The sequence below is a fragment of the Harpegnathos saltator genome, unplaced genomic scaffold, assembly GCF_003227715.2.
Source record: "Harpegnathos saltator strain DR-91 unplaced genomic scaffold, Hsal_v8.6 scaffold184, whole genome shotgun sequence".
Taxonomy (NCBI): Eukaryota; Metazoa; Arthropoda; class Insecta; order Hymenoptera; family Formicidae; genus Harpegnathos; species Harpegnathos saltator.
Window position 1 is genome coordinate 1,220,129 of NW_020229966.1, and position 14,846 is coordinate 1,234,974.

At 54.9% G+C, this 14,846-nt stretch overlaps 1 protein-coding gene across 2 annotated transcripts in view; it reads left to right on the forward strand.

The window, feature by feature from the left end:
• The first annotated feature begins 640 nt into the window (after positions 1-640).
• Optix (optix) overlaps positions 641-14,846 on the forward strand; it is a 54,089-nt gene continuing 39,883 nt past the window's right edge. For both annotated transcript variants that reach the window (XM_019841402.2, XM_025297739.1), the window contains exon 1: positions 641-1,898. In XM_019841402.2, coding sequence (XP_019696961.2) covers positions 1,255-1,898 — 644 coding nt within the window. In that variant the 5' untranslated portion in view covers positions 641-1,254. The remainder of the gene's footprint in view (positions 1,899-14,846) is intronic.

Consider the following 14,846-nt stretch of genomic DNA (forward strand, 5'->3'; position numbering starts at 1 on the left):
TTAAACCGACACAAGCGTAGCTCCCAACACTGCCTAACGGAAGGACGAAGAAATGTTACCATGGCTACATGGATGGGATCCGGCCAATCCCGGTGTACCTCGTAGGCGTGGTCTGTACATTGGCACCCCGATACCTTCTATCTCCGTCTCTTTTTCATGCTTTCAGCCCCTCTGCCGTAGCCGCCGCACGGCCAAGGCAGAGGTGGTGGCGACGGTGGTGGTAGTGGTGGCAGCGAGAGAGAAGTAGAGGTAGGTCTAGAGAACCCGTGAGACTGCCCGGTTGCAACGGGCGCGTACAAACGTATCATGCTGGGTAGGGCCGGTGCCGAGATGCCGGCTTGTAAACGAAACCAGTTTGCTATCCGATACGATCCAAGCAACAGCGGCCTCGCGTGATATCCCCACGACGTGGCAGAGCGTCAGCGTGCCTGGCCTAGTGGGTGTTACCTGAACGACGACCTGGAGGACGTTCGCGTGAACGAGTCGCGACTGACAGTGGTTCGCTAGCGATTTTCGGTGAACATCCCCGAGGAGCTCTCTCTCTCTCTCTCTCTCTCTCTCTCTCTCTCTCTCTCTCTCTCTCTCTTTCTCTCTCATTCCCTCACTCTCTTTCTCTCTCTCTCTCTCTCTCTCTCTCTCTCTCTCTCTCTCTTCCTCTTTCTCTTTCTACCTGTCTCTGTCTCTTGCGACGTGGTCTGCTCCGCTGCTCTCCAGTCAACACGAGCAAGCGGCGGGATACGAGCGAGCCGAGCTACGGGAGCGAGTCGCCTCCAAATTAGACAGTGACGTGACGCGACTCGAGAAAGATAGAACGCCAATGTGGGCTCTCAGAATTGATTACCTGCCGCAGCAGCAGACGGACAGTCGTCGTCCAGCACAACGAGCGATCCCATTCAGTTCGGTCTTTATGAGAGAAGGTTGAGGAGACCGCTCTCTTGTGCGTCGGTAGCGTCCGTCTATGCCGCTGTAACAGCCGGGGAGCCGGAGCCCTCTCGGAGCGTAGTGCCGATGGTGAAGTGGAAAAGTCGCCGCCAGTGACAGTTGGTTTCATCCGTTCGTGATGAGGGACCGCGATCGTGACGAATCATGAGAAGAGCCAAGGGCAAGCATAAATCGTAGCGTCGCGCCTCCTCAGCCGCGACAACAGCCGCCGCCTCCTTGCGTCCGGGTGACATCGACGCTCCGCGACAGAAGTGGCAGAGCGGAGTCCGGTAGTGCGGATCCGTCGGCTGATCGCCAGAGACTCCAGGGAAAATGTCCACCGTAGCGCCCGCCGGCAACAGCACCGCGGGACCGAACGGCAACGGTCCGATTGTACCTGCACCGGTGTTCGCGCTACCGACGTTGTCCTTCACCGTCGGCCAAGTGGCCACGGTCTGCGAGACCTTGGAGGAGAGCGGTGACATCGAGAGGCTGGCCAGGTTTCTATGGAGCCTACCGGTCGCGCACCCCAACATCCAAGAACTCAATCAGAGCGAGGCTGTCCTCAGGGCGCGCGCCATCGTGGCCTTCCACTCGGGGCAATATCGCGAGCTCTACGCGATTCTGGAGAGGCACAAGTTCACCAAGGACTCGCACGGTAAGCTGCAAGCCATGTGGCTGGAGGCGCACTATCAAGAGGCCGAGAAGCTGCGCGGCAGGCCGTTGGGCCCGGTGGACAAGTACCGCGTCCGGAAAAAATTCCCGCTGCCGAGGACGATCTGGGACGGCGAGCAGAAGACGCACTGCTTCAAGGAGAGGACCAGGTCGCTGTTGCGAGAGTGGTATCTGCAGGATCCCTATCCGAATCCGGGCAAAAAGAGAGAGCTGGCCTCCGCGACGGGTCTCACGCCGACGCAGGTCGGGAATTGGTTCAAGAACAGGAGGCAAAGGGACCGAGCCGCTGCGGCGAAGAATAGGTACGTGCTACAAAACGCATCTCCCCCCTTTTCGGTTTCTTTTCTCTTCCGAAATGTCCCGTTAGACACAAGGGGAGCAGAAGCGGCCTAGATCGCCACAATCGTTTAACGACGAAAATCGCATTTCCGTCGCGCGAGCACCCGTCCGACGACTTGTCCACTTTGTCAAACTCCGAGTCGCCGGACTCGTTCAAATCGCGATGGCCTTTTTCTGCGAAATAAAAGAATCGGTGCGCGCGGCCGTCGACGACTTTGTAGTGCGTTTGGATCTCGGATACGAAACACATGTACGTCAAGAGGCAGCGGGAGTGTGCAGGGCAGCTCGGCGATACGAAACCGCGCGATGGAAATGGCCGATTGCAAACGCGATGTGTAAATATAAGGAAGTTGCAAATGACGAACGGCACACCGAGCGAAGATTGGAAGCTTCGCTGATCGAGAAAGAACACAGGGAAACTTTTTTGAGAAACTTTTGTGGATAACACGTGCCTAGGCAATGAATCCATATGGCGAACATGTTTTGACGCGGTCTAATGTTTATGGTGGACATTTCCCGTGTCGTACCAACACTTTCTCACACGCACCCATGTATTATCTTTCAGCAGCATTGCGAAGGTTACCTTTGCGTCGAAAGTATAAATTTACAAATTGCAGCAGAGAGTGTCGGAAACTATCTTCTGAACGGTGTTCATCGGTCTTACATCTCTCTCTCTCTCTCTCTCTCTCTCTCTCTCTCGCTCACTCGCTCGCTTTCTCCGACTCGCTCATGTTGATTCTCTCTCACATAACTCGTAGGATCGCATGTTCGCGTCGAAACGCGCGCCTCGCGAAACGTCACGCGCGAGGAGGATATCCGCGCTGTGATAAATCGAAGAGCTCAATTCACACAGACGCGATCACGCCTCGTGGAGATTCCGTCTGCGGTTGGTCGCGACGTAGACGGAAAGTTTTGTTCATTAAGTAGCGTTTAATGGAAGTTAATCGCGAAACGATTAGTGGTTTAGGTCCCTTTAGACAGATTGTTGTACTGTGTCCTCGGCAAACGAGCCTTTGTGCGTGCCCCAAGGTCCCCGTGTGGAGGGTCGCGTAATTTCATTTTGACGTCCGACGAAGGGTCGCTGCCGTCGGGCGAACGACGATTTTCGAATTACGTCTTTCAAATTGTGTTTTGACGTCGCGCTTGCTCTCTCCTCCCCCTCCCCCCCCTCTCTCTCTCTCTCTCTCTCTCTCTCTCTCTCTCTCGCTTTCTCTTCTCTATCCCTGCGTTCGACGATATACTCGGGCGCCGAAGTTCCAGGATAGCTTTAAAATAGCATTTGAATCAGTCTGAGATCCTCGCTCTCTCCGTCTTTGTGCGAGCGAATGAAAGGAGACAGAGGAGGAGAATATCGCGCGGCGGAAATATTTTTCCTCTTCCACGGCTCTGAATAACGCTGCATCTTTTCGGACAATTACAGAGTCCCGAGATAGACTGCTCGCGGGTGCGAAACGGCAATTTTTCACAAGCTGCTCCTGAGATGCTGTCCTGCAGCCTCTCGTTGGCGCTTATGAAGCGCATCGCCGCAAAGTCCGCTCGAGACGGGTTCCACGCGAGTGACAACTAGTCGCGCCCATTGGAAACTCGTGCGAGCACACTTATTTGCTATGCTAATATATTCTAATTCGAGCGTGATACATCGTATCTTCGATCCCGGTCGACTGCCAGAGTCGCGTAGAACGCGTCTGTCAAACGATGTGGATGTAGAATCGCGACGCGGAGTCGTCTTCGATTGTACCTCAGTTTAAGATACACGTCGTGGTCTCTAAATGACCCGTCGAATTAATCGGCCGATTTTCACGCGCGACGCACGAAGCGGTCGGGTCTCTGTATACTAAGAACCCTCTTCGGATCAAACTCGTCGGGAACGGAGACGTCCGATGGATGTCTAACAGAGACAGAAGTGACTTACGACGCCGGACTTCGCGACCTATCGTCGACTAAAAAAACACACATAACCAAGGCTTAATTTCGCGAAAAGCGAGGCCTGTCGTTCTCTCGATATCGAGCGACAAGTTCGCCTTTTCCTCCCTCGACCTCTCCTCTCCGCCGGCCCGTATCGGTAACGATTCTCGCGAGCGCGACGCAGCATTCCGGCAGATCGAAATGTTAATTTATTCCGTATCGGCTTGTTATTTCAATCGCGAATCAGGATAAATGTTTCGATAACCTGCGCACACGTATATGCATGGATCTGCAATTTTTCCAAGTGGAAAGTCGCCAAGTGGAAGACTGACTCACATCCGTCCCAGAATATGCATATGTGTGTTTGTGTGTGTGTGTGTGTGTGTGTGCGCGCGCGCGTGCGTGCGTTCGCGAACGTGTCGTATAATTATTGCGCTGCAAATGAAGTCATTAATTGTCATTATCTACGTCTAACGCTGTAACTGATATACCGTTAACGATCGGCGATGCGGCTCGACCATACTGCTCTAATTGATCTTGATGAGCTCGCGCAACGGGCAAAGATTACAGGTTTGGAATTTGCGCTGCTTTTTTGAACGCGCGTGCATACAGGCGCGCGCTGCGCCGCATCGCGACACTGTTGCGTTGCAATCGCGCGCGTGTCATTAGAGGCGTGGGAAAATGTTTATGTAACATTTCGCCACGTAACCCCCCCGCAACAATAGAACAACCCGTTGCGTCATGGACGATAAAATAGATCGCTTCTCGCGCGATCTCTCTCGCTGCGTGTCGCGCTGCTTTTCCGGCGGAGCGCGAGGAAAAATATTCGTATGCGCGAGATTTATTCGATAGAACCGGCGCTCTCTCGTTGAAATTATGTGCGCGACGGCGCGATAAGATCGAGTCAAAACTGTGCCAGCGGTTCCTGCGCGCCCGCGTGATGATTAATTGCGTCGGAAATGCCGCTGGACGCGTGTTTCGTGCACGCACGTCACCCCGCGATCGGCCGAGCCGCGTAGACATGCCGTCGCGCGGCTTTCTCGAAAAGAATCGCCGAAATGCGTTTTTAAGCGCGCGCGATCGCTCCCGCCGGATTATAAATCCCGCTGATCGCACATTCCTCCGCAACTCTCTTGCGCTCGTGCAATTTGCAGCGTGGCTCGAGTGAACGCGCGTGACCACTTTCGTTTTATAAACACTCGTCATTTGCATCCGCATGACAGAGGGAGAGAGAGAGAGAGAGAGAGAGAGAGAGAGAGAGAGAACCATCGTACGTATCCGACGATGTTGTTTTCACATTTACGGCGTTACTAACGGCAACGTTAAACGCCCGGACTCGCTGTCGCTAATTAATTAGCGACGCTGCCGCGCATCCTGCGCTCTTTTCGCATTTATGTGTGAATCTTATATGTTTATCTTATATCGACGTGCTGCGCTAACAAATTATCATTATTTCGTCAGGATGCGATTGTGCTCGGTCCCGGTGGAAAGGTATCGTGTAACTATTATTATTTCAGCTACTCTCTCTCTCTCTCTTTTTCTCTTTCTGCTTGACGATTAAAAGTCCGGGATAAAAATATCGCGCTTAAACGTGCGGAACTTGCTCGCGATGCAAGATCTAGTGCACCATTTTACCGTCGCATTATTGAAAAAAACGCGAAGCGCTTCAAAAGATCGTTCACGTTAGTCGCAGTCCCGCGGCTCTTTATTCCACCGAAGCTATCCAACAATGGCTGCGATGTACCTATCGTTACCCGACGTAATGACATTCCGTATCTGGCCCCGAGCCACATTTTCCCGCACGTAATCCTTCGAATCCCAGGACGAGGACCTCGCTTGTGTGCACGTCCTACGCCTAGAGAGACGTAGGAGAAGATAGAAAGCCTCCCAAAGACCCCGGCAGGTCCTTTCAGACACACCGACCGGCGTATGGATTTTGATGTTGGCGGAATTCCGCGATGCACAGTGTGCTATTGTTTCATAATTGGAAAACAAACAAAAGGAAAACAACGCTAGAGATTTTTTTTCATATTCCTAGAACATCGCTTGAAAATCTGCGTTATATTAATTGTAAGCTCTCCATTTACAATTATCAAACATCTATCGCGTGGAAATATTAAAAATTAAGCGACAAGCAGACGGCAAAATTCTTCGATCTGCTGCTAAAATTGACAATAATCTTTACGTTGTATCATTTTCATAAGCACTTTATTTGTCTTTTTCTTTTCTCTCGCTCTCTCTCTTTATCTCTATTTCTCTCTCTCCCTCTCTCTCTCTCTCTCTCTCTCTCTCTCTCTCTCTCTCTCTCTTTATTCTATATTTGGTATTATATGGAGAAACTCTTCTCTGTAATTTTTCTCCGCATCCAATTTCTATTTATATCGAAATGGCTTTTTCATGCTTTTTGTTACGTGCTTCCAATATTTAATAACTCGGTCACCGAGTACAGGTAGCGTTCATTAGCCGCGTACATGGAAAAAAGCATACCATTAAAAAATTCATAAGAGATATTTTGCATCGCTGGATAACGCTGTTTGTTACAATCGTTGTTAGTTCCGAAACGCTGAATAATGTAATCCACAAAAAAATAGCGGCTTTTTTCTGCCATTTTTCCATCTATCAGCCGTACTTTCCACTCTTTTAGGCAATTCCCTTTTTATTCGCGAATTATAAATTCTGAACAACACCGGCGAGAGGAAGGCACCCGTCGCGCATTGTAAAGAGCTTAATTCGCAATTGATAAAATCCGCCAACGATCAGACTATAAAATTCTGGTAAATAAGTACATTCCGTACTAAAAATTCCGCGCGATTTTCCGCGCAGTTTTTCCTCCACCTCCTCCTCCACGTCCTCCCCCCCCCTTCGCCGCCGCCGCTCTCCCTTCTCTTACGATTGAAAAATATTTCGCGCGTCGTGGTTCCGCGTTACTCCCTGCATCGATTTACGTCAGTGTAATCGGTGCAATTTAGCCACCGACTTCCACGATTATTACCATCCGCCGAACCATCGTTCCTACCGCGTTGTCGTCGTCGAGAAGGTGCGGACGATCAAGGAGACGGCTCAGCCGTGCGCGTCCCAAATGTTTCATTTTCGTCACGTGTCGACGCCCGCGAAGAACGTCGCAGCTCCCGACGTTATAACGAAATTCCCTTCGTGGTGCATTTTCAGTTCTGACACACGAGAGGGTAATGCCGAAGCGAGTCTCTCCTGCGTCGCGTAGTTGTCGTCGTCGTCGTCGTCGTCGTCGTCGTCGTCGTCGTCGTCGCCGCCGCCGTCGACGTCGTGTCGTCGTTATAGCCTGGGGTGGGTTAGGTAGACACGTAGACAGGATACAGTGCCCGCCCCCAAGGATCCTGGAAGGTCCTTTCAGAAACGTCGATCCGCATACTGCCAGCCTCGCGGTATATTTTCGCGGTCCAGCGAGCGAGTTATTCAATATGCTCAACCCCGAAAGCCCCGGAGCAATCTCCGTGCTCTCGCACGTAGCTACTCTCGCGCGCGCGTAACTGTGTATATATGTGTGTGTGTGTGTGTGTGTGTGTGGATGCGAAGCGGCCGTCGCCGCTGTTGTGTATGTGTGCGTGTGTGTGTGTGTGTGCGCGGGTGTAACGTAAGAGCTATATATTACGGGGACGAGAATGGTGCGGGTGGGGTGAGTAGGGTAGATAGGTAGGTTGGTAGGTTGGTTGCTTGCTTGCTTGCTTGCTTGCTTGCTTGCTTGCTTGCTTGCTTGCTTGCTTGTTCGTTCGCTTGCTTCCCGTTGGTGCTTTACGTGCACCATCGCATGTTGCGGTAGAACGCGGACGGTAGAATTCCGCCACGAGGACACATTGCGACGCATCCGCGTATAATCAGTTATCATCGAATCGCAGCGAGAAGAGGAAAATAATCGCCATCAATTTGCCGGCTGCGAGTGGTGGCCTGCTTCGTGTCTCGATATTTTCCTTGTCGATCGTCACATGCGCACACACATACAGCCTGACGGAAGGACGTCCGTAGCAGCCATAAGTCTCGCGAATCTCGTTATGCGTTTCGGCTGGTTTCCGCGGGACCACGTTGCTAATCACTAATTGCGAATTAATAATTGCACGCACGCAGAGGGAAGTCGAGCGCGTGCGTGCGTGAGTTGGATATCCGCTCGCAAGCGGAAATCCTCGCGCGAATACAAACGTAACGGTTCGCATTACGTCCAAGAAAACTTGGCTTGCGCGAGAATCGAGGCTTCCTGGAGGCGTCTACGGTCAGAGGGGAGTCGAGGGAATGTAACCACCTCAACAACCCTCTGCGTTGCCGGCTTTTCGGGGGTGGCTTAGCTCGAGCGTGTTCCGGCTCTCTCTCTCTCTCTCTCTCTCTCTCTCTCTCTCTCTGTCTATCTCTGTCCCTTTCCCTCTCCTCTTTCGTTGCCTTCGCCTCTGAAGTTATCAGATTTTGATAAAGTCCCCGGTGTATTAGAGACCCGCGCGCTGTTTGCGTTTCCACGCAGATCCCGTCTGCTTGCCAACACCCGTCGTCGCCGCCGCCGCCGCCGCCGCCGCCGCCGCCGCCGCCGCCACCGTCGCCACCGCCACCGCCGCCAGCCCCTTGCCCCAGCCGTACCCCGCCGTTATACCGCGCCCGCCCCGGACCTGTTCTTCCATCAGGATTCGCGATGCCGGGTTACTTCCTTCCTTTGTGAACGGCGAGACCTCGACTGCGCTTTTTCCCTTCTTTTTATCCGAGAGCGACTGCGGGCCGCTGGAAGAGGTGTGCGCCAGCCAACTCGCGCCCTTTTGTTTTACCGAGATCTGTATCTCGTGGCGAAGCCGCGCGCGCGGGTTGTTCGCTTACTCGCTCGCGTTTACTTTCATTCGCTGCTTCATCCTGTCAGCCCGCTCGTTCGCGCTCGTCTTTCCGTTGGCGTTATTCTTGCTTTTTACGGATACCCTTGCCTCGGACCGCGGAAGGAGAAAATTAACCGCGCTCTTTCTTCCATCACCCCCTCCCGCCCCCCCCCTCTCTCTCTCTCTCTCTCTCTCTCGACGAACCTCACGACGAGACTCGAGCTCTCCCGCGAGAATTTGCGCGTTTGATTAGACGGCGCGCATCGTCTCGGAGGAAGAACGAGAAGACTGTTATTTGTCGCGACACTTGGAGGAAGCGCACTCTGAGGACCTTTACATAAAATCCAAATCAACGGACGGGGGAAGGATGCGCGGTGGCAGGATTTATGGCGCGTGAAAGTCCCTCCTCCTGCGCTTTGCGCGCGCGCTCGTGAGCGCAGTGCACACGCACACACACACACACACACACACACACAAGTCCTTTCGAATCATTACTACATGTCTTCCGGTACCTTCTTCTCCCGAGTCACGGTCAAGTGTCACTCAGCGAACTACCGCCGTTATCTTGATGACCTTAAACGAGAAAGGAATACAGAAGACGCGGATGTCATCGCGTTGCGCAATCTTGCAGCACGAAAAATGTCCTGGCGGTGTGTCTTCGGCTGCATGTCCGTCCGCAGATGGACGCGACAGCTGTCCGACGAATCAGCGCCGGGGGATTCCCGTTTCGGAAAGCGTCTCGCGCGCGGCGCGGCGCGGCGCGGCGGAGCGCGTGAGAAAATTGCGGCAGCGCGAATATTTTCGCGCGTCGCGGGGAAGGAGCCGCGCAAATCGGCGCGTGTGAACGGCGCGCTTCGCTCTGCGAAACTCGGGGCTCGGCCTACCTCGGCCGCAGGAGCCGGACGCGCCGCCTTCGCGCATGTGTGTTTTACAACGGATCAACTTGACCTTTGGATATTACACGAGCGGGACATTAAGGCCACCGAGAGAGCGTCGATTAGGTTGTCATTTCAGGTTGTCAGTCCTCCTCCAAGCCTTTGCCTTACGTATAAATTGAACGGTGTAGGCCCGGACGGGCGACGACGACGACAACGACGACGACGACGACGACGACGACGACGACGGGGCGAATCAACACACGTCCGCGTGCGACTCGCGTCGCCCTGGTGTGTGACGCGAATACCGATGGAAAAAAAAGAAAATGACTTCACACGGTTGACCGCTAGCTGCGCGGTCGCCCCGCGTCGTTGGCGATCGAACACCGGCGATCTTCCCGAAAGCGTTAGTCATCGAGACCGACGAGGGAGGGAGGGAGAAAGAGATAGGGAACACTGGTCAGGGCGAGTTAACGACGATAATGACCAAAGAGCGGCGAACACGCAATTCGCCGAAAGAGAGCGAGTGAGAGACGGAGTGAAAGAGGAAGAGTGACACACACACACACACACACACAGACAGGGAGAGGGAGGGAGAGAGCCGAAAAGCCGCGGCGAGTGCGTAGCGAGCAAAAAGCAGTAGAGACAAAGGCAATGATTAATTCCACGTTGGATGTCCAGGATCATTAGCGCCAGACTGCCATGACACCTGCTCGCACGAGCCCTTCGTGATAGATTGCGGCGGGGCAGCGCGGTCGTGGCGGCGCGAAGAGCGACGAGACGCGGGGCGGCGAGTCGCGCGGCCCCGGGATCGCGCGAGAGCGGGGCGGTTACTAATGATTCCGTATTTCGACATTCTGAGCGATATTCAGGAAGCAATGAAAAAGAACTCGGGTATTACCGCCACTCGCCCGGGGTGGCCGCGCAATTCGCGTGGCAGCTTTTTGTCAAGGGTTGTCACGAGCTAACGTGATTGATGGCGACCTGCGAGCGAGCGCGCTCGTCCTCGTGAGCGGAAGGCCGGAGAGAACGGGAGCGCGCGTGGAGCTGCCGCGAGCTCGCGCGAAAAACCGCCACTTTGCCCGCTCACTAAGAGCCCTGCCCCTGCCCCTGCCCCTGCCCTCTTGTTCCCCTCATTGCTAGCCCCTTTCTCGGAGTCTCAGCGCGCGCAATTAAACACGCCCCCGCGGAATCACGCGACGAACCACTCGAACAGTCGCCGCCGCGTCCGAGGTGAACTCGCGACGATGATGAACGCACGAAGAAACCGGAAAACGCGTTCCACCGCGCTACCGCGCCTACCGACGCGCACGTGACGCCTCGTTAACGAACGTGGTTAATCACGCTGTTGTTAATCCGCGGTAACGCGTGATTAACTCGCCGACTGATAGTCCTTCGTTCAAGAGCCTGCCACGAGCATTTCCGTCTTCGAGACGGACAAACTTTCAAAGGAACCAGCTTGAGGAGGGACAGCGAGAAAAAGAGAGAGACAGAGAGAGAGAGAGAGAGAGAGAGAGAGAGAGAGAGAGAGAGAGAGAGAGAGAGAGAAAGGGAGGGGAGAAGAGAGTTCCCATTGATGGCTGGCGATGTTGGTCCGTCGACAAATCATTAGACTCGTTTCACGAGACGATTCGCTCGCCTCCTACGAAGACGACGCGGCAGCGGCGGCGGCGGCGGCGGCGGCGGCGGCGCGGCGGTGAGGGACGGAAGGTACAAATAGGTAATTGACGTGTGCGAGCCAGCTGTCACTTGTTTCCGCCGGGATCGCTTTTTGTTTCACCAGTATAGCGCTGGCAGAGCGACCGGTGCCTGTTTTCACGCCGTCGCCGTGGGGGTTCCCCTAAACGCACGGGGGTCACCTACGCCAGCCGCGGAAACTTGCTTGTGTGCCGACGACGAGAGACTACTCCCCGATGGGGGAGTCGTCAGGGGCGAAATATTAGGGCGAGATATTGGACCGCAAGCTACTAATTCGTACGATGATATCGATTCGTAACACGGAATCGTCCGCTGACGTGCATCCGGCAATCACTCCGGCCCCCCTCCCGCGCGCGCGCGCGCGCACACCTACTCACTCTCTCGCCGACCTATCATCCATCCACCTCCACGTCACCTCGCACGTTCGCTCTCCTTCTTTCTCTTTGCTGTTCTCTCTCCTCCTCCCTCCCCCTCTTTCTTTCTTTCTCTCTATGTTCGGATCTACTGTTCCGCGCTGCTCGTCGGACGCAATCCGCAGGCACCCGGTCGCCGATTCGATCCTTTGTCCCTTTCCCGAAGCGAGATTGCCGCGGCAACGACACGCGGCCGCGTTTACAAGCGAGATCTCATCACGCCCACTCACGTGACGCGGATCTATATTTGAGGAAGCGCGCGCGCGATCATACGACGGAAGCACGAAAATAACATTACGCCGAACGCAGAAGCGTTCTTCGGTGTTCGGTCGGTCGGCCGGTACATTCGCTGCCGATGAAATTTGGTTTTCCACAGGACTGGCTTTTGCTTTGCTTTGCGGCGCGCGCGCGCGCGCGCGCGAGAGCCAGGATTTTCGTTGTTTTATTCCGTGAATCGCTAATCCGAATGCGTGCGCGCGATCGATCGGCGCGGCCCGCGCGGGGAGGAGGGGAAAAAAGCGAACGCCGTGTAATTCTTGACGACTGATCGAAATTTACACGCTCGCCGTATCGCTGATCGCCATATCGGGTATAGCGCGAACGAAAGCGAATTTCGAATTCGAACGAAACATTGTTATTTGCATTCGGCTGAATCGGAACCGGCCATTGTCTCGTTAGCACAATTCGATCAGCCTTGAACGTGTAACTGCGCGCGAGAGATCATTCATCGAGAGCGCTCATTCATGCTCCCCGTCCGGAGCGAAATGAGCTCGCCGTATAATGCGGCCGATCGAGTGTAGCAATACGTAATCGCCGCCGCTATTTCTCGGCTTAATGGCTCCGAGTTATAACGCGCGCGTGCGTGTGAACTGCGCGCGGCGCTAACGCCGTATCTCGATGAGAAAATTGCGCAAAGCTCGCGCTACGCTCCATCCCCCGCCCCCTCTCGTTTCGCGCGCGATTCTCTTGAAACCTTTCGACGTACCTTTCCGAGGGCGTCTCTCTCGGGCGAGATTTTCGCAGGACGGTACCGATCTCGCGCGATATTTGCTCAAAATCGCCGGGCGAGTCGCCCCTCTCGGCGGTCAGAGAACAGTCATTAGGTTGGTCTCTTTCTTTCTTTCTCTCTCTCGCGTACTTGTAATTAGCCCCCTACTTAACGAGCAGTCGCGCGCGAGCGTACGCGAGCGAGCGGTGGTAAGTCCAGCATCGATCGTCATTTCATTAATATTCCAGCTCGACTCGGCGGGTCTCGCGCGCGAGACGAGTTTTCCACGCACGGAACGACGCGCTCACGGGGAGGGCAGGAGATGCCGCGCGCTGCAACTTCATCGATCCCCCTCGGCGGGCACCTCGGCGGACCGAGGTGTGTTATCGCGCGCGCCGGTCTGGCCGGTCGGTCCATCTTTGTTTCGTTCTCGAACAAATGGTCGCCGGTTCACGGAGGGCGTGCACGCGGAGGCCCTCCGCGCGAGAGAGGGATCATCGATCGTCACTGATCGTTAGCCGTAGAGACACAGTAATTGCCGCTCATTAGGGGGCTAAAGGAGCGTATTATGCGCGCTGAAAAGAAGAATCGGGCAGAGGCGGACTGCGCCGAGGCGAGAGGAACTCGGGAGGAAAGAGCGGAACGAGGTGGAGACGGATCGAAGAGACGAGAAAGAGAAAGAGATGCAAGAGAGTGGGATAGAAGAGAGCAAGATGGATATAGATGGATAGAGAGAGAGAGAGAGAGAGAGAGAGAGAGAGAGAGAGAGAGAGAGCGAGAGCGAGGAGGGGAGAGCGAGAAAGAAGGAAAAAGAAAAGGGGGTTTCCGTCAGGAGGGAGGGACCGTCGGAGGCGTTGAAAAGAGTACTCGACGTACACGAAGAGGCTCATGAGGTAACCGATACTCCTCTCTCGCGAGAGGGGCTTTGTTCCCCCGGAGTCGGCAATGAAATATAGCGATGAGATGCCGTGGTGAGCGCCGCGCGCGCGGTGGCGAGTTAATGCGCGATTGCGTGCGTCTTCCCGATTCCCCGGCGAGAACAACTTTCACGGCCGCTAAATATCGTGCCGTGGCACGGCTTGCCGTTAACGACGAGAGCCCGAGCCGATCGCTCGCCTACTCCGTCGAGGAACGGTCGAGGTGAGACTGACGTCACTCTTGTCGCGCGCACTTCGCGCCGACCGCGGGAACGAAATCGGGATCCAGTGTCCGGCTTGATCCGCGCGCGACGATCGAAATCGATCGCGATTGATCGCGAGTCGCGTATTCGGCGACTCGAGCTGCGCCGCGCATATTTCATCGTCGCCCATCGCTGTTCCGTTTGCGCGGCGCGCCGAGAAACCGAGAAAAGAGCCGCGGAGATCTCGTCGACGAAGGCGCGGGCGCGCGTCGACGGCTGTCTAATGTAGCGCGATACATCACGCGCGGTGATTACAATGCTCGCGCGATGCGCGTTCTCAGGTAGGTGTCGACGCGCGAAGACGGCTCATGCCGGCTCCTCTCGCGGCGACCTCGGCGCCAGCCGATACGCTCAAACGAGCCTCGATCACCTGACACCGCTCATTACACGCGTCCCGTAACAACGCGCGGCCCTGACGGATAATTAACGATATCGAGATACGAGGAGTGACCGCGCGCGTATCGACCTCCGCGAAATTTATCACCCGATGCGCTTTAACGTCCCGAGAGAGGCTCGATTCGCGCCGCGTTTCCTTTCTGCATCAGCCCTGTACCCGTCCGATCTCTCTCTCTCTCTCTCTCTCTCTCTCTCTCTCTCTCTCTCTCTCTCTCTCTCTCTCTCTCTCGTTCTCTCTCCTTGCGCCCTGAATGGTGTAATGAAGGCAACGCGCGGTCGCGAAGCACGCGACGTGGAATAAACCGCGCGCTCGAATCGAACGCGCGGATCAGCGACGACGCACATCGGATGGGCGAATGTATCGAATTACGAATCAATTAGCGTGACCGATGTGGCCGCGCACATGTACTCTCTCTCTCTCTCTCTCTCTCTTCTGCTCGTCTCTCGGTCTCTCTCGTAAATGTCATCGATCGTAATCCCGAGAGATGTCCCGCAAGATCTCGTAGGAAATAATCGCGCAGGCGAGTCGAACGCGACGGCCGACGACGAGCGGCGACTGATTAATCGCACCGCTCGCCGTATCGCACGGTATAAAACTCTGTAATGAGACGGAGGATTAATGTCGATGTAACAAAC